The sequence below is a fragment of the Momordica charantia genome (genome assembly GCF_013281855.1).
Source record: "Momordica charantia cultivar OHB3-1 chromosome 2 unlocalized genomic scaffold, Mcharantia_2.0 BLBB01000002.1, whole genome shotgun sequence".
In the NCBI taxonomy this organism is placed as follows: domain Eukaryota; kingdom Viridiplantae; phylum Streptophyta; class Magnoliopsida; order Cucurbitales; family Cucurbitaceae; genus Momordica; species Momordica charantia.
In genome coordinates, this window is record NW_028275160.1 from 11,087,684 (window position 1) to 11,111,558 (window position 23,875).

Here is a 23,875-nt window from a genome sequence, read left to right on the forward strand (position 1 = left end):
GATCGGATATCTGTGGAGATCAAGTTCCGTAGATTTTTTTACCATCACGGTTAGATGTTTTAACCCGAGTTAGTGTCAGATTCACCACCGATGCTTTAATTCTCCAAGATCCGAGTTGAATATTAAAATGAATTAAATAATGGATTTCTCCAATTGTAAAGGAGGCAACCGGTGAAGCGTCGTTTTGCAAAAGGGTCATTGATCCAAATTAACCCCCACTTCATTTCGTCGGTTTCCTTTTCATTTCTTTCTCTCTCTTGCGCGCGGTGTTCAACCTTTTGCTCTTCTTCCAAGCTTCCCATAGCCGACTACAGTCTCAAGTTTTCTTCAGTTTCAGATCTCTCTCCCCACACAATCCCCAGTTGCATGGGCATCCGCCATCAGATCGTAAATCCTCGCTTCGTTTTTCATTGCCCTCACAGTTTCAAATTCCGGAACTAGATCTCTGCTTTTGGGCCCTCAAAAGAAGAGACCATTCGACTCTTTTGAGGGATGTTTGGTCATGGGGTTTCTGATTTCAGCTCTGATCTGCATTTAGTTGCCATGTAATATGGATTTCAGATTGAACTTGGAGGGGCCTGTGGTGAGAAATGTTCTTCGTGGCGATTGTGTGAATTTGACGGTACTTGATTTTTGAATGTGTGGAGTGAATGGGTCTGGGTTTTTGGTCGTCAGGGGTGAATACGGTTTTGAAGGTCTGGAAGAAAACATGTTCTGGAAGGACCGTGATAGGGAGAACAAAGAACTGAATGGGGCGCCACTCTGTGGCCAGGTTCGAGTGCTTGTGGTTGGTGATTCAGGTTATTATTCTAATATCTTTATGCTTGTTATTTGCTTTCCCTTTTGTGATTGAATGCTTCACACCATTAATTTTTACTCTTGTTCTTTTGCTGGCAGCTCGATTGAAATGTTATGTTAATTTAATTGGGAGTATCCTCTGCTTCTGTTTCCATTTTTCTTTGAAGCTAATCTAATTGGGAAGATAAGTATTCGCATAGCGTAATTGTGGAAAGGTGTGTTTGATCCTCTTGATAGAGTAACTTAGTGGCTATTTGGAATTGTCCATATTTAAGTGGGAATTTTACTTGACTAGTAAAGACTCTCATCTTTTTCAAAATCAAAGTGGTTAAATGGCATATGGTTTGGGCAAGTGTTATTTCTGGAAATATAACCGAAAGATTCAATAACTGACATTTTTACTAAATTGTAAAGGAGGGGGTAAAATGTTTGCTTCTAATGAAACTACACCAATTACTCATCTGGATTAAAATGTGATTAATCCATTGCCTTATTTTCATTTCAAGGCATAACTGTTATTGGATAGAAGTACATAGATCCTAACCATCTCCACAAAACACCCAAAGAAACAACGCCAAAGGTTCTGGGCAAACTGACAAGACCACAACAAATGCTCGAGGTCTTCCGAGGCTCCTTTGCACAGAACACACCATTGCCGGCCTAAACACACGGAAGAGATCCTCTGAATACGATCCAAGGTGTTGACTTTCCCGAGCAAGACTTGCCACCCTAAGAACTTTATCTTCTTCGGAAGAGTCTTTTGAGGACTTCTCAAGGTTGTACATGGGAAGGATGCTTAATCCTTTTGATATGTAGAAGTTTCAACTTGTAGTATAGAAGAGTGGATAACTCTGTCATGGTAATTTGTAAAATGTAGAATAGAATGATATACTCTTTTCTTTCAAATAGACTTTATATTTCTAATCTTCTTGGTACTCAAACCACCAACAACAAGCTTGGGGCTATTCATCGGGATCTTGGCCTAGCATTTATTTGGATTACCTCTCAATGGAAACCCAAAAAGGAAACCATATGGCTGCCTATCATCGAGAAACTTCAAAGTTGACTCTGTAAGTGGAGCAGTTAGTACATCTCTAAGGTGGGAGACATACCATCCTACAATCTGTCCTCACTCTTCACCATATACCCATCTACTACCTATCACTCTTCAAACTATCATTGCGGAGAAGATGGACAAGATCTTTAGAGATTTCTTATGGGAAGGCCCTAGCAACAATGGCAAGCCCCACCTCATTAATTGGAGAAGAACACAGCTACCAATCAATGAGGGAGGCCTCGGAATTGGAAACAGAAGACAGCGAAATTGTGCTTTTCTCTCTTAATGGGTGTGGCGTTACTTAACCGAACCAAACCATCTTTGGAGGAGACTCATCTCAATAAAATACTATGGATCACTCTCAAACCTTTGGCCCACCAATTACCATCCAAATCATAAAGGACCATGGACTCTAATCACTCTACAAACCAACTTTATTATGGACATAGCCATCTGCCAGGTGCGGGACAAGAGCCGGGTGGGGGACAAGAGCCAAATAAGTTTTACGTACGATAGATGGTTAGCTCGGGGAACATTAGCCTCTCTCTTCCTGAATTTATTTGCTCTAGCCACAAAAAGGGCGCCACTATTGGTGAACAATGGTCAAGAACCACTTGTTCATGGAACTACAACTTCCATAGACCCTTCAAGGAGGAGAAGGTTGATGACTGGATGAGATTAACCCATTTGCTCAACCCGATTGTCCCCGCGCCCCGCCCCCCCCCCCTCCCCCCACCAGGACCAATGGGGTTGGCCCCCAGAGCCTTCGGGAACTTACACTACCAAATCTGCCTTCAATCTCTTCAACTCCCAGCTTGATCAACCATCCCCCACCCTTTACATTAGCCTATGGCATGGAAAATGTCCCAAAGAAAATCAAATTATTTTGTTGGGAGCTAAGTCACGGGGCTTTAAACACATATGACAGGATACAGAGGAAGCACCCTCACATGTCACTCTCCCCACACTGCTGTCACCTCTGTTATGGAGCATCTGAGAAACGCAAGGTCATCTCTTTATTCCTTGTCCTTTCGCCACGTGCTTTTGGAACGTTTGCTCTCGGATTTTGGATGGAAAATAACTTTCCACTCTCAGCCAGCCACCTTTCTTGATTGTATTTTGGCGGGTCATCCTTTCAGAAAAGGCAAAGCTATCCTGTGGGTTCAAACGGTTTGAGCTTTCTCGTGGTCTTTATGGTTAGAAAGGAACCATCGGGTTTTCAATGAAAAAGCCCTCTCTTTTGAAATTTTTTTTGATAGAGTTATTGTTCTATTCTACCCCCCTTTCAATAATTACTCTCTAAATGATCGTATTACAAATTGGAGAGCTTTCTTGTAATTGCCTATGAGGTCTTTTGTATATTCCATACCATCAATGAAATATTTGTTTCATATAAAAAAATAATTATCAGCTTTAAGTCTTTTGGTGATTTCTCAAGGTTGTACATGGAAAGGATGCTTAATCCTTCTGGTACGTTGAATTTTCAACTTGTAGTATAGAAGAGTGGATAACTCCGTCATGGTAATTTGTAAAATATAGAATAGAATGATATACTCTTTTCCTTCAAATAGACTTTATATTTCTAATCTTCTTGTTCCTTTTTGGTTTGCATTGGTTGTTCATGTCTTGAGTAGATAGGTGGATGGTATTATCTATTAGGGGTTGGTGGATGCTTTATTGTTAGAAAGGAACATGTAGCAGTCTCACATCTTTAATCTTGGAGATGATACTATTTTGTTTTTTGTTTTTTTGATAAGAAACAGAACTTTCATTGACAGAAATGAAAAACATACAAAAACAACGAGGGCATACAAAAAAACAGCCCAACAAAGGGGAACCCCTAAATAAAAGGGCTCCAATCCAAAAGAATGAGACATAATTAATAATTACAAAAGGCCTTAGTGACCGAACCCCATAAGGAAGTATTAAACCTAATGAGATACCAAACATAATCCACCGTTTTTCCACCCCCTAAACAATCTATTATTCCTCTCTAGCCAGATACCCCATAGCGAAGCCAAAAAGCCCGCCTGCCAAAGAAAACGGCCCTTGTCCTGAAAAGGGGGGAAGAACAACACTTCCTCCATCATCATCTTATAGCTTCTTGAGCGAACCTAAACAATCCCAAAACATCTGAAGAACCGAAGCCATAAATCCTGCGCAAACTCACAGTTCCACAACAAATGGTCGAGATCTTCCGAGGCTCTCCTACAAAGAACACACCACTGCTGATCCAGACAAAAGGAGGACATCCTCAGAATATGATCCATGGTATTGACTTTACCCAAAAAAGACTTGCCACGCAAAGAACTTAATATTATTTGGAATTTTAATCTTCCAAATAGAGGTGAACCAAAGGGGTCCTCGGGGACAAGGGAGGAGGAGAAGAAGAAGAGGAGGAAGACTGGGAGTTCAGGACATGGAAGAAGGAACTACAAGAGATGATACTATTTTGTAGTTTCTATTAATAAGTAATTCTTGTATATATTGGCCTTGATCGATCCTTTTAGCCTTACAAGGTTTCTTGTACTGTTTAAAATCATATTTAGTAGCCCTTTTTTAAAGAAATGGAAAGATGAAGGAAATGAAATAGAGATTGCTTGATTAAATGAAAAGCTATTTCCAAGTCCAAATTCGTGGTGATTTGACTATTATGGAATAATTTTCCATAATAAAGCACTTCTAGCCAAATTGCTACAGGTTTTCTTACAAAGCTTTTAAAAAACGTACTCTTCAAAGACATCCGATATTTTCAAAAGCAAGTATGGGATTCAAAACAATGGCTATGACTCAAAGTAGTTTGGGTTAACAATCCTTTTAGTCCTCAAAAATACATGTTCAAGGCCAACTCTTATTCTCATTACTTTTTTATTTTTTTGAAAAAAAAAAAACTCTCTCCATCTGTGTGAAGTTTATGTTTTTTCCAATCTCCGGGTTGCCTGTCTTTTCTTTTTGGCTTACTGCTTCTTTTGGTTTGATGTGTATTGGGCCCCTTGCGAGTAGAATTTTTTGGCTAGGAAAATTACTAGGCTGATGAAGTTTCATACGTATTCATTTTTATATCAATAGACCTTTACGTTGTTTTCATTCTAGCAGCATTTTCAAGTATTTTTTAACCTTGAAATTGAACTGCCCAACACAAGTCTTTTTGTAATTACACTACAATCACTAACCTAGAATGGAGGACGTTTCTTTGATCTCTTCTTTGGAAAGGGGACAGCTTGCCCTTTGTCCTTCCTTTTTTTTTTGGGTGGGGGGGGAAGGGGGCGGCTTTGCCTGGTTCAAATGAATTTTCTATTTCTTACAAAAAGTTAGAAAATAAATATATTTTTTTAAACTTGAAATGAACAATACTTTTTCTTTTCTTTTCTTTCTTTTTTTTTTTAAGAAACAGAAACACTTTTCATTAATGTTTTTTTTTTTGGATAAGAAACATTTTTTTTTATAGGAAAAGATTTAATTGTTGAATAAAATAATACAAAAGGGTAAGAAATCCATCCAAAGGGATTACATGAAACTTCTCCAATTGGTATAAGAGAATTTAAGTAAGCTATAGTTGCAGAAGGAGATAAATGATTACACCAAGAAAAAGCCATGAATAAAGACTATGAGCGATTCGGCTGGTCCTTTCCTTTCTTGAAAGATTTTTGCATCTCTCATTCCATATGACCCCACAAAGTCATAAGACTAGGGGTTGACTCCTGCCTAGTGCTGGAAGGTCAAGGAAGTTGGTGCCGGATGCTATGGAAGGTCAAGAAAGTTGGTGGCCACGAAGTACAGATGCAAAGCTGAAGTTCTTCCTATTATATATCTCGGGCTACCTTTGGGTGGAAATCCGAAATCTATAGACTTTTGGAACCCTATAATTGAAAAAATTATGCAGAAACTAGCAAGATGGAAGCGATATCAGCTCTCAAGAGGCGGAAGATTAACTCTCTGCACGTCAGTTCTTGGTAGCATTCCACTGTATTATCTTTCTCTATTTCAAATGCCAAAAGGGATATGCAGGAAGCTCGAGAAGTGTATAAGAAACTTTTTCTGGGGAGAAAATCTGAAAGGATCTGTGAACCATCTTGTTAGATGGAATATTGCCTCTTTATATCATGAAGATGGTGGTTTGGGCATTGGCAACCTCACTCAAAGAAATAATGCCTTGTTGGCTAAATGGGGTTGGAGATTTAATGTGGAAACTTCTGCATTATGGAGGCAAGTAATAGCTAGTATATATGGTATTGGCAGATTTTATTGGTTTGCTTACGGACATGGGATTGGAAGTAATCGAAGTCCTTGGTTTAACATTAAAAAACAATGGCTGCTAGTTGAAAAGCATTCTTGCTTTAAAGTGCAAAATGGTACACGGGTTCTATTCTGGCATCATTTATGGTTGGGAGATTCAACTCTTAAAGATCGGTTTCTTGCCCTGTTCCGGGTTGTGTCGTTCCCCTTTTCTTCAGTTTGTGAGGCTTGGGATTCAGATTCTTCTTCTTGGAGAATAGAAACAAGAAGAAATCTTAAAGATGAAGAATTTGAAGAGTTTTTAACACTTTTATCATGTCTGAATTCAGTCTCCTTGCAAGAGGATGAAGATCGTGTGATGTGGAAGCTGGAATCTTCAGGATCTTTTTCTGTTGCTTCGTTATGCAAGCCTTGTAAAAATGCCTCCTTGATGACAGATGAACAATGCTCTAGACTGTGGAAGTCGAGAAGTCCAAAAAGGGTTAATATTCTTTCTTGGATTCTTATTAATGGAAAGGTTAACACAGCTGAAATTCTCCAAAAGAAATCCCCAAATATGTGCATACAACCTTCCATTTGTGTGCTGTGTATGGCTGATGGTGAATCTCAAATGCACACTTTCTTTGATTGTCCGTATGCAGCAGATTGTTGGAGATCATTGTTCAATTTATTCTCAATTTCTTGGGCATTGGATATGGAGGTCCCGAATATTGTTACTCAAGTATTCTTCGGGCCATTGTTATCTCCTAAAGCGAGTCTTCTTTGGGTGCTTCAGTTTGGCCAAGTTTAAAGCTTCTCAATGGTGTGCTCTTTCCAAGCTTTTTGCTCTCTATTCTCCTAATATGATTTAATACTAATTGGGGGGCTTTCATCTTTCCTATATAGTTTTGTAAAGGATGTTGATTAGATCTTATTTTCCTGATTTCTGCCATCTTTTTTCACTCCTTCGGGAGTTTGTATCTTTGAACAGTTCATGTTCCTTTTCATTAATCAATGAACAGTTCGTTTCTTGTCTCAGAAAAGAAAAAAAAGAAAGTTGGTGACCTGATGATAGGGGAGCTGGCGATCGAAGCCAAGCCATGATGATGTGTAACCATATAGTCTTCTTGTCTTGCATGAAAGGGTGGTCCTTGAATGTAAGGTTCAACCAATCTCCAACATCATACGTAATAGCTAAACTCCAAATGAAAGCAGCAAGGATTTGATTCCAAATCATCGAAAAAAGGATTGTGAATAAAAATGTGTGCATTCATTTGCTGACTTACACAAGCTGCATTTATTTGGAGATAAAGCCAACCAAGGTTGTCTCTAGTGAACTCAATCAAGGGTGTCGAGGCAAGAATGACTAATCTTAGAAAGAAAAAAATTGGCTTTTCTGGGAACCCTTCTTTCCAAATAACCTTGTAAAAAATACCCAAATCAGCGCAAGGTTCGGTGACAAGGTTGTTGGCAGGCGATTTTGTGGTAAAGGTACCATTTTTCTCAAGGTTCCAAACCCAAAGAGTCATTGATGGTAGAAGGATGATAAGATGAAAGAACATTGCTGAAGGATGTGTATTCTATTATTTCATCATCTTTAAGGTTCTCACGAAGCCCCAAATCCCATTAAAGATTTTGTTGGTTCCATATATCTGCTACCATAGCTTCCTTTGATGAAGAAATCCCATATAACAAAGGATAAACCCTTCGAGTTACCTTGGCAACCAAATGTAGAGTATGGTCCCATGAGAATTGTTGAGGTGCACGCAGGCTAGCTTGGAATATCATAAAGGAAAAACCAAGGAAAGGGGTCTACTACCAACCCAAATATCAATCCAATATCATAAAGGAAAAACCAAGGAAAGGGGTCTACTACCAACCCAAAAATATCAATCCAAAAATAGGTAGACTTTCCATTTCCTACCTTGTTCTGTATGTTTCAGAAAATAAGATCCTTTTGAGAGAGAATATTTTTCAGCCGCTTTTTGATGACGCTTTGGCATTTATGCTCAGTTTTAAGTCAAAATGGGAGGATCCGTATTTTGGTAATATCATCTTCCTCCATAAAGCACACTTTTCATTGTGGAATCTCCATAGCCATTTTGCTCGGAGGGACTTGTTCCTAAGCTTCAAGTCAATAATACCTAATCTTCCTTCAAACCAAGGCTTCTTGACCTTATCCCATTTTAGGAGATGAGATGATTCTTGTCTCTATTACCCGACCATATAAAACTACAAAAATATCTTTCAATGGTTGAAGCATATTTAGTGGGAATTTCGAAAAGAGACAAATAGTAGTTGGGTAAGTTAACTAAAGCTCAATTTATGAGGGTAACCCAACCTCCTTTAGATGTGTACATATGATTCCATGCTTGAAGTCTTCTCTCTATCTTGTCAGTGATGGGCTGCCAGAAGGAAGGTGATTTGGTATTTCTAATGAGAGGCCCAGGGTATGAGTTTGGCCAAACCCCAATCTTACATCCAAAATGCTTTGCAAGGTATTCAATCCATGAAACTTCAATGTTTTGACCCCCATAACTTCTGATTTTTGCCGATTGATGTTTTAATCGGAGGCTTCTTAAAAAGAATTCACCATATTGAACAAATGGGAGATATCCCTTTCCTCATGAGAAAAGAATAAGATAGCATCATCGACAAATTGTGAATGGTTTATATGGAGATCCTCTCCTCCCTCGCAAAATCCTTTAATCAAGCCCTTGTTGGAGGTATGAGAGAATAACTGGCTAAGACAATTGGCTACTAAAATAAAGAGGAAAGAAGATAGGGGTCGCCTTGACGAAGGTCTTGAGCTGCAAAAGTCTTGCCTTTCGATTTTCCATTGATGATGGAGAAATTTGAAGAAGAGATGCAACCTCTAACCCAATTTCTCCATTCGGTTCCAAACCCTTTAACCTTCAAGATCTCATCTGTGAAATATTCATCAACTTTATCAAAAGCTTTGTCAACATCAAGCTTTATAACCACCCCATTCAATTTCCTTCTAGTCCAATCTTCAATAAGTTTGTTAAAAATGAGTGAAACATACAATACTTGGCTACCCTCTACAAAAGCCGACTGATATCGAGTAAATGTGTAGGGAAGCACCCTTTTTAACCTCTTTGATAAGACTCTAGCAATGATCTTGTAAAGGCTAGATGTGACATTTGCTTAGCTTTGAATTTATTTTGTAATTATCAATTAGGTCATATTCTTTTGGATTGGAAGCCCTTTCTATAGGCTGGCTTCCTTCTTTAAGGCTGTTGTTTTTGTATGCCCTTGTCTTTCTGTTATGTTTTCATTTTTCTCAATGAAAAGTTCAGTTTCTTATTAAATATATATACTGAACTTTTCATTGAGAAAAATGAAAACAAAACAGAAAGACAAGGGCATACAAAAACAACAGCCTTAAAGAAGGAAGCCAGCTTATATATATATATGTTTCATTAGACTGCCACTTATAATTGCATTTTTGAAAAAATCTTGCTTTATTTGAGCCAAGATCATGTACTGCCTACCAAATTTCCCCTTTTGTAAAGCGGGCTTCTAAACTTGTGCTTTGCTCTTGTGAGATTGGATCCCATTCAATGTGATAGGGAAGAATTGGTACTGTCTTTCTTGGTGAAAGGATGTTTATAGAAGTCAGCAAATTCCTCCTCAGTATCCTTTTCATGAAGAGGGGTGCTCCCTTCTCTCGCGAGTAGCTCAAAGATGGTGTTTTCCTTTTTTTTTTGCAGCAACATAACGATGCAAAATTCTGTGTTTTCGCCCCCCCTAGGAGCTAGTTTGCCTTAAACTTTTATCTCCATACAACTTCTTCTTTCGAGATTATGGATAAGAGATTTTCTTTTATGGTGACCCTTCTTTCCTTTTGATCAGGAGTGATAAGTCCTACTTCTTCCGCTTAATCAATGGATTGCAAGTCCTTCCCGTCATTCTTTTGGGCTGTGATATTTAAGCATAAGCTTTAAGCCCTTTAGCTTTTGTACAGAGCATGCCCTTTAGCTTTTTCATTAAACTGTGCTCTACCATCCTAGAAGTTGAATCCTCCATTTTTCCTCAAAGGAAAGGAATTGAGGGTGCCGTAGCCACATGTTTGTAAACTTAAAAGAAGTAGGGCCCGTCTTTGATTGTTGAAAACCAGCATGAGAGGGAAGTGATATGATGTTAGTTTTTTAAACAAGGAATTTGAGACATTTGTAATATAAACAAAAGGGAGGAATAGCCTAAGTGCTCGGGGTAGAGAGAACTGCCACCCACATGATGCTAACAAATGGCTTTCCAATTTACAAACATGGAGAAGTTGTAGTTATAAAAGAATTTTCTATTTGTAAGACACCAGCAAGATGATGTATGTTGTACATTCCTACAAAAAGTATCAAAAGTAGAAGCCTTACCTTCAAAAGTGCGTCAATTCCTTTCTAACCAAATGTGCCGACAGTTCTAAAGAAATATACCCTTTCTAGGTAAAAGCCAACCTATCAAGACCTCAGATAAACAACCATCGACATGTCTCAGAAAACAGGTCGAGATTTCAAAAAATCCAGCAGAAAAAACCATGCTTGGGCCGCAAAAGAGCAACGGACGAATAAGTGGTCTAAGGATTCACTTCACTTTTGAACAAACAACACATCGAAGGGGAAATAGTCCAGCTTCTGCACTTCTTCTTGAGAACCTCACGAGTATTTAAACGTCTATATGCCAAAGACCAAAGGCTTGATATTTTTTTGGAGTTCTAAAATTCCAGATGGGGAGGAATAAGGGAGTTCCCCAAGGAAAGGGGCCTTTGAAAGCTTTAAGAAAGTAGAATTTGTGGAGAAAGCTCCTCCTTTTCTACGGCACCAATAAACCATGCATCGGATGGGGAGGAATAAGGGAGTTCCCCAAGGAAAGGGGCCTTTGAAAGCTTTAAGAAAGTAGAATTTGTGGAGAAAGCTTCTCCTTTTCTACGGCACCAATAAACCATGCATCAGATGGGGAGGAATAAGGGAGTTCCCCAAGGAAAGGGGCCTTTGAAAGCTTTAAGAAAGTAGAATTTATGGAGAAAGCTCCTCCTTTTCTACGGCACCAATAAACCATGCATCATCTTCTCTAAGCCTTACTAACATCCAACAATTGAATGAGACCCACCCAACTTTCCAACTCCCTGTCCAAGAGCCCTCTACGAAGGCCTCAATTCCAATCTCTTGAGCTCTCATGCCAACAATCAACAATAGACGCTTCTTCTTTTCAGGGATATGCTGTGATCTGATGTTACTCTTTTCAACCTTTTGAGAGAAGCATTAGAGAACTTGTTGATGCAAGAGTTCGTCATCAAAACTGTTAAGAAGACTGAGAGTAGGAGGATCCCTGAAATCAGACCAAGTATACTGTCCGTTTGAGAGAGGAATATCCACCCAAACATTCTGATAAATAAAGAGATTGAACTGTTTTGTGTAAATAGAAGGCCTTCTTCCGTTAGAATTTTCATGAATCCATCACATAATGTTTAAATCACCCCCCAAAATCCAATTATCACAGCAAAGGCAAGAGGGATCCGTTAATTCATGTATAACGTGAGGTCTATATACACCTATGGATAGACCATAGATTTGGAACAAGTTGGTTGATGGGATGAATGGCGTCACAGCAAGGGGCATGGTCAAGGAAAGCATCAACTTCCAACTCAAAGTGAGGGGAAAGGAGGGATGAGAGAGAGACGGCAAGACAGTGAGGCTGGGGGAATCCTCTGTCTGGTTATGAGATCAAATCAATAAGGGAGGTGGAACGTTTAGTATCAGGGATAAATAAGGAATTCCCGTGGTTTAGGGAGATCTTTTCTTTTTGAAGGTATGTGGGTTAATGGGGTGGGGTCTGGGAGAGTTTTTGAGGAAGGAAAAATGGAAGAAGGTTGTAAGGGAGGCAGAACGTTGGAGGTGGCGGGTCAGGGAGCCTTTGGCTAAAAGCGGGTGACTTTTGAGAGGTAGGTGGTGGTGGGTTAGAAGGCTGATCATTGATCATTGAAAGAGGAAGAATAGGGGGAAATCAGCTGCTGTGATTCGATGTAAGTCAGACGAGGAGGACACTGATTTAATTGCTTTGTACAGCAGGACAAAAGTCGTCAATGCATTTTTGAGGAGGGCAAAAGTCAACAATATGACAGTGACTTTCAAACTTTTTCACCTCTCCATAGTCCATATTACATATTGGTCTGACGTGGCGTGGGGAGGTGTTCTTATGTCAATATCAATGCCTTCATGAATTCACATGCTGGTGACTTTGGTGGGTTTCATGGATGCCGGTAATAATCTTCCATGAAAAATGGATCAATCCAAGCTGTGTTTTTCACATGATGAAGGAAAGTTTATCTCTGCTGGAATGAAGCACGTCAGGATTTTCCTTGATGCTGGACTCCATCAGATCCATTCTGTAGAAAGTTTTCTTTGCCACTTCTTTAAATCCTCCACACCCATCTTCTGTCAATTTAAAAGTTTCCAATTACCTGCTGTCAAAAGGTAGGCCCTACCTTCATCCAGCCACCATGCAACAGTACGACCAGGTCAAGGCAGTATTCTTCTTGAGTCCATGGTTTGTAGATGAGGTGGAAGGAACCTACTTTCTGCCGTCATTGTAATTGGCTGAGGATTTGCACGTGGGCATCCCATGATCGCATTTTTAGGTTGGGAAGGGCTTAATGAGCAATAAGCCGCTGTGGGTTTGGAGGGTTCTCAAAATCTTGTACCCGTCATCGTGGAAGTTTCTTCTTTATACCACAATAATGTTGTCCATTTGAAAGGGCAGGAAGGTTTGGGGAGTTTCAGTGGGTCATGTATTATTCTCTTGGTACTGTAAAGAAGAGAGGTTTGGAACTTAATGCCACAGGCTCAGGGAGCTGATTCTTTTTCTTCTCATTGATGTATCCGTTTTTTGGAACAGCCTCCTTGTAGGTTGGTCTGGTGGTATTAAATGCAGCTTTGATGTCTGAGTCGTAATAGAGATGAGATCTATAATTGAAGTCCATTCTTTCCTTTGTTCTCCCACGGGTATGAGCAATCTACTTTTCCCTCCATTATATCCAACTTGACTATTTCAACAGAGAACCTTTCTTGTTGGATAGCTTCTCAACTCAAAGGACTTGATCATTCACTCTTGTTTCCTTGAAGGAACTTTTGGGTAAAGGCTATATCAAGAAGAAGCTTGAAGCAGTCAACGGGCCAACATAATGTACTCCTATGGATGGTGTAGAGAAAAGCTTTGTCCTTGGAGGTTTCACCTACACTGACCTACTGCATCTGGTGCTAGAATCAACTTGAATAGAGAAGACCTTCCTTTCTATGGTTTTTGAACGATTATTTGGCGAGGATTCCATGGTGAGGGAGGTAAGATCTAGAAGAATATTCCAATGTGTCCATGATTGGGTTGTTCAAAGGGGAGGAAGCGGATGGCAGAAGAGAGATAGGGGGAGAGAGAGAGCCATTTAATAAGAAACAATTTCATTAATGGTATAGAACTAAAAAATGGCTAATCACCCCATCCAAAGGGCTTTTCATTAATGTATGAAAATAATACCAAACAAAAGTCTTTTTTTTTTTAAATAAGAAACAGAGAATTTCATTATCAAAAAGAGGATGTACAAAAGAGTGGGGAAGAGCAAACCCCAACGCGAAAAGCTACAAAAAAGGTTTCCAGTTGGCGTTTAGACTCATGAAATTATAATTACAAAACAATTTATCAATGAGGCACCAAGAAGAGACAAAAGTACGAACAACTTCCCAGGAATGGACTATGGAGTTTTCTTTCCCTTTGACGATTCTTTGATTCCTCTCATACCAAATCCTCCAAACAAAAGTAATTGAAACAACCCTTTTTTTATTTATAACAGAAAATGTATTAGATCAATAGAACATTGGGATGAAATATCCCCAAAGAGTCAAAGGGTTACAAAAAGGCTTCTCAATTGGAAAGAATATGCAAAGGTTCATCATTAGAAAACTCTTTAAGAGAAGGCACCAAGAAGATGTGTGGAATTTGATAAGGTCCCACAATTTTTGTGCTCAAATCAACCCCATTCTCCCACGAGCACCAAAAAGTAGCATTCATAGTGTTGTCCCACAAAATACTAGAACCACCTTTGAGATTAGGGCCTTGGAGTAGTTGAAAAACTGAGGTATCGTATGAAAGAGGAAAACACCAGCTTACCCCAATTCCCAAAGACATTGAAAAGCTTAGCCCAACAAGCAGTAACAACAGGACAATGGAAAAGGATTGGCAGTGGCTTGTGGAGTCCATCTTGCGTAAGATGCACCAGCTAGGGGAGAGATGACAATTCGGCATTCTTCTTTGGAACTTGTCACTAGTATTCGACTTGCCTTGAAACATAATCCTGAGAAAATCTTTTACTTTCTTGGGATTTTTAGACTTCCAAATGCACTTGATAATAGCTGGGTTAATTCTACTGTGCTTGGTGGACAAATTAAGGGTGGCCGAGTTAACTGAAAAGCAGCCATTAATCACTGTTAAGAGACCACACTTTGGAGTCCTCTTGCATGGATAAACTGAAACAACTCCCTTAGAGGAGAGTAATGAGAGCAACCTCTATCCTGCCTACCATACACTTTTAACAATTTATTTGCATTCCAGCCCTTACAAGAAAGCCTCCCAATTTGAACAAGTTTCATAAAGGGCTTCAACAAAGAACACCAAAAGGAAGCACAAGTTTTGTTCAACTCCCATCGCTCTGCTCGATCACAATGTTTATCTTCAAAAATAATTTGATTTCTTCCAAACCACTTCCAAACCATACTCCATTATGTAGTTTTATTCATTTTTATCCATAATAATTTCACTTTGCCTTTTCAGCTACTCCACAAAGGCATTTTATGTTTACTTTTATTTCGAAATAATAGTCTCAGATTCTCAAATAACTTTTTATAACCAGATTTTTTTTCCCTTTTACCTATTGTTAGTATTTTCATTACCATGGGGATCGAACCTTGGACTTGGTAGAGGATAATAGAGTTAAAGTACATGCATGCACCACCGCCAAGCCATTGTTTAATTCTCCCCTTTTACCTATTTATAACTTCAATGCTTTATTTTTCTTTGCTTAATTACAGTGTAACTTTTTTGATTCGTAATTACATTGTAACTTGTTATAGTTGATGTGTATTGGTCGTTCCCTAGAGAGAAGGGTTTTTTTTGGGTTTTGGGGAAGGAAAAAAGTGAGGCCGGTGAAGTTTGGGTTATAGTTAAATATTTCAATTGTTAACTTGTTGGTCTTGAAATGTAAAATCTGTAGCTTTTCATATTTCTTTTTCCTCTATTGTTTTTGTATTCTCTTGTATGTGTTTTTGTTTTCATTTGTCTCAATGAAAAGTTCAGTTTCCTATAAAATATATATATATATATATACTTTTTCCTCTTTGTATTCTTTCGGGGTACAAATTTTCTATAAATTTGTGATTCTACACTCTACAAAGTTTCTACAGTTTGTCTTGTAATTGAATGTGTCTTATCCTATCTGTAATTTTCTTTCCCAATAATCTAAAATTCCTTTACTCTTTATAATGAAGTTAGGTTTTAACTGTCTGGAAAATTTGTTGATTTAATATATGATTATTGGCGCCTGAACTTGAGCTTCTCTGAACTAACGGGATGCCTGGCTGTGCTTGCTTGTAATTGATTGATGGACTATATATTATTTTTCTTTGATTTAGTTCTGTGCACATATGAATTTTAGGCCATTTTTCACTGGATAAATTAAATTTCAATATTCTCCTAGGTGTGGGGAAAACTTCTCTTGTTCATCTAATTGTAAACGGTTCTTCCACTTCTTGCCCTTCTCAAACTATTGGTTGTACAGTTGGTGTTAAGGTAAGACTTGCCTCCTTTCTCAAGTGACACCAGTTATTCTTGGGAGCCCTTTATTTATAAATTATTCTATTTACTATTTTGCTAGCATATCACTTATGGAAATGCTGGTAGCTCATCAAGTAGTATAAAAGGTGATGCCGAGAGAGATTTCTTTGTTGAACTTTGGGATGTGTCAGGCCATGAGCGCTACAAAGACTGCCGCTCTCTCTTCTATTCTCAGATTAATGGTAAGATCTCTGTACCTGTAAGGTTTCCATAGTTATTCTTAAAATTATAGTTACATAAATTTCAAATTTTATAAATGTGTCTTACTCTTTAGTTACATAATTTTATAAATTATACTCTTCAACATGTTTTGCCTAGACAATTTCAGAAATGCACTAATGTTTGTCGATGTGCTGGTACTATTTGGGAGGTATATTCCCATTTCTTGTAGTGTATTCTGAAGTTTCTTAGTCTGCTAAGGCATTAGATTAGATCAACTCATTTATGTTAGGTAGGATGGCGCCTCCTTAGTCTGCTAAGCCTAAGGCATTAGATTAGACTAACACCTTTATAAAGGGGATTTTTTTGAGCTTCATCTCTCCAACAAAACCAGAAGCCAATTTGGTCGGTTTGACCTGCATTTGGTCAGTGTCAGTTTACAATAGTGTAAAAGTCAACCCAAATCACCTGGTTTCAGTTTTAGGTTATTAAAACTCAATGGTAAGTTGAACCGATTGAATGTTATAAATCATTCCCTAAATGCAACAAACTTCAGCCCATGAGCCCACTCCTCACATGCTTGAGTTCTAACACTCTAGTTGGCCCATATTTAATTTTGGTTCTCTCTCTCTTGCTTGAGTTCTGACATATACTTCGCTCACCGACCGTCCCTATCACCTATGTTCAGTTATAGTAATATAGTTCTCTCTATCTTCTCTGTAGGTGGTCGTCTCCCTCTTCATCTTTCCTTGTGCCCTAGTCTTCTCCTTCACATGTCACTCTCAGACCTTGTCTCTCGTCTTCCATATAGAAGTGTAGGTTGTGGACCTGTGGTCAGACATAAGAATAGCAGCCCTGCCCTTCACCCATCCGTTTTCTGTTTGTCCATTACAACTTGGATATCCAGACAATGTTTCAACTCAAATTGTCAAACTAAACCAACATTTTTACCAAATTATCAGTTTGGTTTTCATCCATTACTCGGAGCAGCTCATTTTTTCCATTTTCTAGACAACTTAGGGGCTGGGTAGAGAAACCCCCCAAGGATATACCCAAGTAAAGCCTTCTAATCATTGCTAATCAAAAGAAGACTATAGTTACTAAAGAACTATAGTTTTCTGTCAGTTTCAATTTCTGTTAAGCTAGAAAACCAAACCAGGCCAAACTGCCTTCACCATTAATTGTGCTCTCTGTGTGAAAAGGAACTGAATCCCAAGGACATCTTCATAAAACTCTCTTTTCCTGAAAACTTTTGGAACTTTGGTTGGCTGGTGGCAGTGACCCAACCTTCTATCCTCAACTTTTGGAGGCCACCCTTTTAGAGGAGAGAGGAGGTCTTGTCCTTCAATTTTTGAGAGCTTTCTTTTGGATTTTGTGGATTGAGACAAATATTTGAGAATTCAACAATTATGGAAAAAAAATGGTCCTAGGATGATGGACTATCACTTTTTTAGATCTTGGTGTAAATTTTATGTATTAGTGTACAGTTTAAGTTCTATTTGTGCCATTTGAAAAGATTTTTTGTTACTTCCTTGACTTGGCTTTCCTACTATTTTTTTTTTTATATATTTATTTCTTACCATCTATGAAACTGTTTCTTCTGGGAAAAAAATGATGTAACCATTAAATTTGAGCACATTAATTATGGGGAATTCATTTTAACTCCTTTTTTTGTAGCCTTAAACATCTTCTCCTCCTTTTCCTTGAAGTTTAATGTGTATCTTTTTTAAAAAAAAAAAATTCAATTCATTCTTAAATTGTGTATACAGGTGTCATTTTTGTTCATGATCTTTCCCAGAGGAGGACAAAATCAAGCCTACAGAAGTGGGCAGTAGAAATTGCAACAATTGGGACATTTTCAGCTCCCCTAGGATCTGGAGGCCCTGGTGGCCTTCCTGTGCCTTATATTGTTATTGGTAACAAAGTGGATATTGCTGCTAAAGATGGTGCAAGAGGAAGTAGCGGTAATCTAGTTGATGTTGCTCGCCAATGGGTTGAGAAGCAGGGTCTGCTTCCCTTTAGTGAGGAAATTCCATTAACTGAAAGTTTTCCTGGCAGCGGAGGACTTCTTGCTGTAAGACTTACAATTTCTCCATCATTTTTAAAAATTTTTTATTCAAATGAGTAACTGATATTCCCCTCTAGTTGTATTTGTTTCACTATTTAGTTTCTCTCTCTTTTGCCTTTCCACTCCTATGGACTTTGTTTCTTTGAACTATTTTCATTTTCATCAATCAATGAAAAGTTCGTTTCTTGTTAAACAAAACTGAGTAACTGATATTTTCCCCTGGAAAAGGGCATTCTTTTCAAAGGAGGGAGACCAATCCTTATTCGGTCAGTGTTAAGAGGAATTTCATCCTATTTTTTTGTCTCTTTTTAAGATCCCAGTGCTGATTTGAAAAAGCTTGGAGAAAATCATGAGGGATCTTTTGTGGGAAGGGGGGTGGATGGGAGGGGATCACATTTGGTTAATTGGGATATTGTCTCAAAGTCAATGGAGGCAGCAGGGGGTTGGGTATTGGTAACTTGAGATTCAAGAATGAGGCCTTGTTAGCCAAATGACTATGGCGTTTTTCCCTGGACCTAATGCCTTGTTATGAAGGATTATTGTGAGCAAATATTGTTCGCATCCTTTTGATTGAGTCTTAGCTAGTGGTCCTACGATCTCAGGTAAATCTGGAAGGCTATATCTTATATCGTCCCTTTTTTCTCACCGTTTGTCTTGTGCTTTGTTAGGTATGGTTCTTCTACTTATTTTTGGGAGGACGGTGGGGTGGGTAGGTGATAAACCACCCTTGTGTCTCTTATTTCCTCGTATTTACCATATTTCTACAAAGTAGCTGCATTCAGTGGCCTCCATCTGGGTTCTTGGGGAATTCCTCTTCTCTTTCTCTGGGTCTCTGTCACTCCTTTATGTATAGGGAATCTTTGGAGGTCGCAAAGTTGCTTGTGTCGTTTGGGGAGGTTTGATTAATTTAGGGGAGGTAGGACTTCCGCCTTTAGTCCTCTAATCATTCGTTGGGTTTCACTTGTAGTAGATCTTTCAATAATCTTTTGAGTGTTCTGTAGTTCCCCTTAATGCCTCGTCGCTCACCTCGCTTTAGGAGGTAAGAATTCCAAAGAAGATTAAGTTCTTTGCTTGCCAGCTTTTATATGGAAAAGCTAATACCATGGACCAAATTAAGAGACATTCTTCCTTGGTATTGGGTCCTTAGTGGTGTGTTCTTTACAAAAGTGCTTACAAGGATCTCGATCATATTTTCTGGAGCTGCCAGTTTGCCCCGGTCTATTTGGGTTGTTCTTGGGGGCCTTCGAGGTATTATTGGATTGTAATAGAAAGTGTAGGGCGATGGTGGAGGAGGTTTTGCTTTGTCCCCTATTCTGGGACAGAAGGGCCTTGTTGTGGCAAGCTTCTTTTTTTTTCTTTTTTTTTAATGGGTTATTTGGATTGAGAGGAATAATATAATTTTTCAGGGATGGAGAGGTCTTGGGAGAATGTTCGAGATTTAGTTAGATTTGACACCTCTTTATAGGTGTAAGTTTCTAAGGCCTTCTGGATTATTTTTTTGGATTGGGATCTCTTCTTGCATGTAGATCCCCTTTTGGTGAGCTTGTTTTTATATGTCCTATTGTCCTTGTATATTCTTTTATATTTCTTGATGAAAGCTCAGTTTCTTATAAAAAATAGATATATATAGGAAGCAACGACACGCTAAAAATGACGAAATGTCAATGTCAGACACGTGTCAGAACCAACACACTTGGGCATATGTCCGACACGCTAATTAGTGTCCTTTTTTTTCTTTATCGGATATGTTGGCAACAAGCGGGCGCACCATGGGACACGCATGACATGAAGAGAAATTAAAAAAAGTTCAAGCCCACAAGATGAGGCCTAGCCCAACCCACTAGGGTTTTCTTTTTTAGTTTTTCCTTTTAAGTCCCAGCCATTTTCTCATCTCGTTTCTCTCCCACTTTTTTTTTTTTTTTCATTTTCAATTTCTTCTCTTTCCCCTTTTCATAAGCTTCTCCTCCATTTCTTCTCCCATTTTTTTTTTCATTTTCAATTTCTTCTCTTTCTCCTTTTCGGAAGTTTCTCCTCCGGCTTTTCTCCTCCATTTCTTCTCCCATATTCTTTTTTCATTTTTAATTTCTTCTCTTTCTCCTTTTTGGAAGTTACTCCTCGGTTTCTGATCCTCGGTTTCTTCTTCTTCATTTGTGTTTTCTCATTCTTCTTCATTTTTTCTCCTTCCTAACAGTGTTAAATATTGATAATATGTAAAAATATGTACGCCCGCGCCCAAATATATATATATGTAAGATTAACTTATCCCAGCATCATGTCCTACATTTATTAAAACCGATGTGTCACTTTGTCTGTATCATGTCATATCCATGTCGCGTATCCGTGCTTCCTAGTGGGTAATAGCTTAGAATTCTTTTATTGGTAGCATGGTTCTGTTCATTCATGTCTTCTATATTCCCCCAACTTTTTAAGCGAACCAGTAATTTGTATTGTAGTGAAAAATATTAAAGGAAGTTATAATGAGTTACAAAATTATATCATTGATATACCATTTTCGTATGATTGATGAAGTATATCATTTATAACTTAATATAAAGTATAGTATATACCATTTTTGTATCATTGACGAAGTATATCACTGATGTACCCAATAAAAGGTACATAACTAATATATGTATGTTATTGATATATGAATTCTGACATTTGTGTCATCTTTGCAAAATATTTTATCATGCGACAAGTTTGCCATTATTTAGGCAAGATTTGCTATTATTGCAAAAACTCAAGAGTATTTAAATCTAAAACTGTGAAGCAGTGAATATCTCCATTATTTTCATTAGTCTTACGGTGGATATTATGGACACAGGCTGCCAAAGAAGCGAGATATGACAAGGAAGCTGTGACGAAATTTTTTCGCTCGGTCAGTTTTGTTATTCCATATTATCTTGTTGGCTGTTCTTCTTTTAACTGTAACTGATAGCTCCGTTCTCCCCTTACTACCCAATGTGTTGATTTGCCTTTTCCAGCTCATCCGAAGAAGATATTTCTCAGATAGTTTACCTGCACCGAACACTTGGTCAATTTCTCCAGTTTCAAATTCTGTACAGCGTCTTGACGAGGGTGTCAGTGACGACGACCAGTCATACAGCCATGGAAGGTACTTTCTTCAGAAAAATGCTTCTTTTCCCCCTTTGGCTTGCAAGTTGCAACTGTTTTTCCTTCTTCCAAACAAGTCTGTTGGGCTTTCTTGTTAATGAGAGGGTTTTTTTATCTTATAGCAAGATAATATCAATATTAGTAAGATTCTTGTCTGGTTTATCCATTTGTCTTCGGTCTCTTGATGCACTGAAAGAAACTTGCTGTTTTGGACATCATCTGCACCATTTTTAAGCTCTCAACACCTTAACCTTGGACAAGTCATTTTTTTTGACGCAGTTCTGGAAGTTTGATGGCTTGCTGCATTAGATTTGAATGGCGTTCACTTTGCTATTAGAACAGAGTAACTAAAAGTGGATGAAATGGCTTTTTGCCTTTTTTGTGGAAATCGTCCCCAAAGGATAGGTTTTGTGGATCTATTAGACACAAAATTAAAAGTTTAAGAACTTGTTAGACACGGCTCTAAACATTGCAAGCTAAATTTGTAGTTTACTGTTTAATTGATTACCAAAATGCAGAATTTCTTCTCTTACTTGCCCCATTAACGCTGGTTCATCGCTTATTATATTGATGTTCGAAGTAATTGCAGTATAATCAGCGAAACATACAAGTACAACGTGCTTCCCTCACTCCCAGCACAGCGCAATCTTACTCCGCCTCCGACGCTTTATCCCCAGCAGCCATTTTCGGTCTCTGAAAACTACAGCCTTCCAAAATTTGCTCTTTCAGCCTCCCAGGAGATGAACAATTCTACCAGATCGAAGCGCTCGGATATAAACGTATGATCGATCAACGACAAGCTCGGGTGATGGAAATGGCTGTGGCACAGTATAAATATACCTGTATGGGTTGTTTGCAGTTTGGAGGATATAAAATCAGTTCATTAATTCTTTCATGGCTTCAGGGTTAAGTCTCTGTTAGTGGTGCTTGATTCACAGTATGTTGAATGAATATGCTATAAAACAAACTACAGCCCATTCTTTCCAATCAAAACTGTTTTTTCACTTCCACTACAGAATTGCTTTTATTATGATTGGACTTGCTTTTGTTTTTGTCTAAATTTAGTGGCTTAGTGGAGTTGTAGTCTTACTTAGGAAGAAAGTACTTTAAGTTTTATTTAGAATTACATAATAAGATTATATTTTGAAGAATTATCTTATTTGTATTCACATTCATGGAAATCTCTAATAGTTTGTTACGTATGAAGCAATACGACTACATTAAGAAGGATAATTGGGACCATCGACAGGCAGAGTCGGCCCAAGACACGTGAGGCCGGCCCGACAAAGGGTCGACTCCACCTTGGCGCCGCGGCGCCAACTCTTTCTCGGCCTTAAGTCGAGAAGGCACTCAATGCTCTCCTATTTCTCTCTCGGTCCCTGTTTCAAGTATGTGGCGTTCAGACCCCAAAGTCGAGCCTTGCTCCTGATCCTCTACCGATGCTGGAGGCATCCCGGCCCAAAGCACACGGATATCAAATATAGGGTTAGCATCCTGAGAAACCTTGAGGGCAAATCGACTATAAATAGGGAGGGGGTCACCCCTTGAAGGTAAGCCAAAACCACACACTCAAATGTCTTACTTGTTTAATGGTCTTTCCTCTTGCTAATTTAGGCATCGGAGCCAGTGTGACTGAGGTCACACCGGATTAGGAATTTTGTTTGATTTTGCAAGTATTTAGTCCTGAAGTATTCGAGTTGGTGCGTAGAACGGAGAGAACTGGTCTATCAGAATCACAACATCAACAAATTTCTACCATGCAAAAGAAGTTGGACTACAAAATCATAATATTATCTTTTATTATATCTTATATATTAAAATGTATTTAAATTATTTGAGTCATACTCAAAATTTAAATGAATAATTTATTATATCCACTAAAATGGTTATTCTTTTAAAATTTAAATATTGAAATAGACATTTTGAAGATTTAAGGAGCAAATTAATTATTTTTTTTTATTTTCTTTCTAGTTCAAATACTACCAGGGTCATTTTAAAATTTTAAAACTCAAAATAAAATAAAAAATTAATATTAAGATTTAAGAGAACAATAATCGAACAAAAAAAAATTATTACTCTATTTTGACGTTGATTCATTTTAGTCATTATTTTATTCATTTTAGCATCTGTACTTAAAATTTTTATTCATTTAGTATATTACTTTCAAGATGTTCGTTTTGACTCGTGTACTTTTCAAAAGTGAGCATTTTGGTCTTTAATTTTATTTTTAATTTTTTTCTATCATAATTCCAACGTGACACTATACTCAATATATTTCTTGAAATGTAACTATGATATTATATTAAAGGGTTTCTTGTATATATAGAATTTGTGCTAAAATTTTCACATAAGGATTGAATGGTTAGTTCTCTGAAATACAGGGACGAAAACAAACATGTTAAAAGTATATAGATCAAAATGAAACAAAGCAGAAGGTATAAGGATCAAAATAGTATTTTAACTTTATTTTTTTTCAATATATAACTATCAAAAATATTTTTATTTTTCGACTCTCAGAGGAAAAAAAAAAAAGCACACACAACAATTTAAATATAATTTAATGGCTAAGG

The 23,875-nt window shown here is 38.0% G+C and overlaps 1 protein-coding gene across 4 annotated transcripts; it reads left to right on the forward strand.

Moving 5' to 3' along the window:
- Positions 1–384: 384 nt before the first annotated feature.
- On the forward strand, positions 385–22,315 carry LOC111024381 (Ras-related small GTP-binding family protein). 4 transcript variants are annotated; one of them, XM_022302052.2, is made up of 8 exons: positions 385–583; positions 676–800; positions 15,828–15,919; positions 16,005–16,146; positions 17,893–18,197; positions 21,016–21,069; positions 21,176–21,306; positions 21,886–22,315. In XM_022302052.2, the coding sequence occupies exons 2-8, from the start codon at positions 710–712 to the stop codon at positions 22,088–22,090; spliced, it is 1,020 nt and encodes a 339-aa protein (XP_022157744.1). In that variant the 5' UTR covers positions 385–583; positions 676–709; the 3' UTR covers positions 22,091–22,315. The 4 variants fall into 4 exon arrangements, with proteins under 4 accessions (XP_022157744.1, XP_087976842.1, XP_022157745.2 ...); XM_088120716.1 differs by lacking the exon at positions 385–583 and having other exon boundaries at positions 595–800; XM_022302053.2 differs by lacking the exon at positions 385–583 and having other exon boundaries at positions 595–800; positions 21,895–22,315.
- The last annotated feature ends 1,560 nt before the right edge of the window (positions 22,316–23,875 follow it).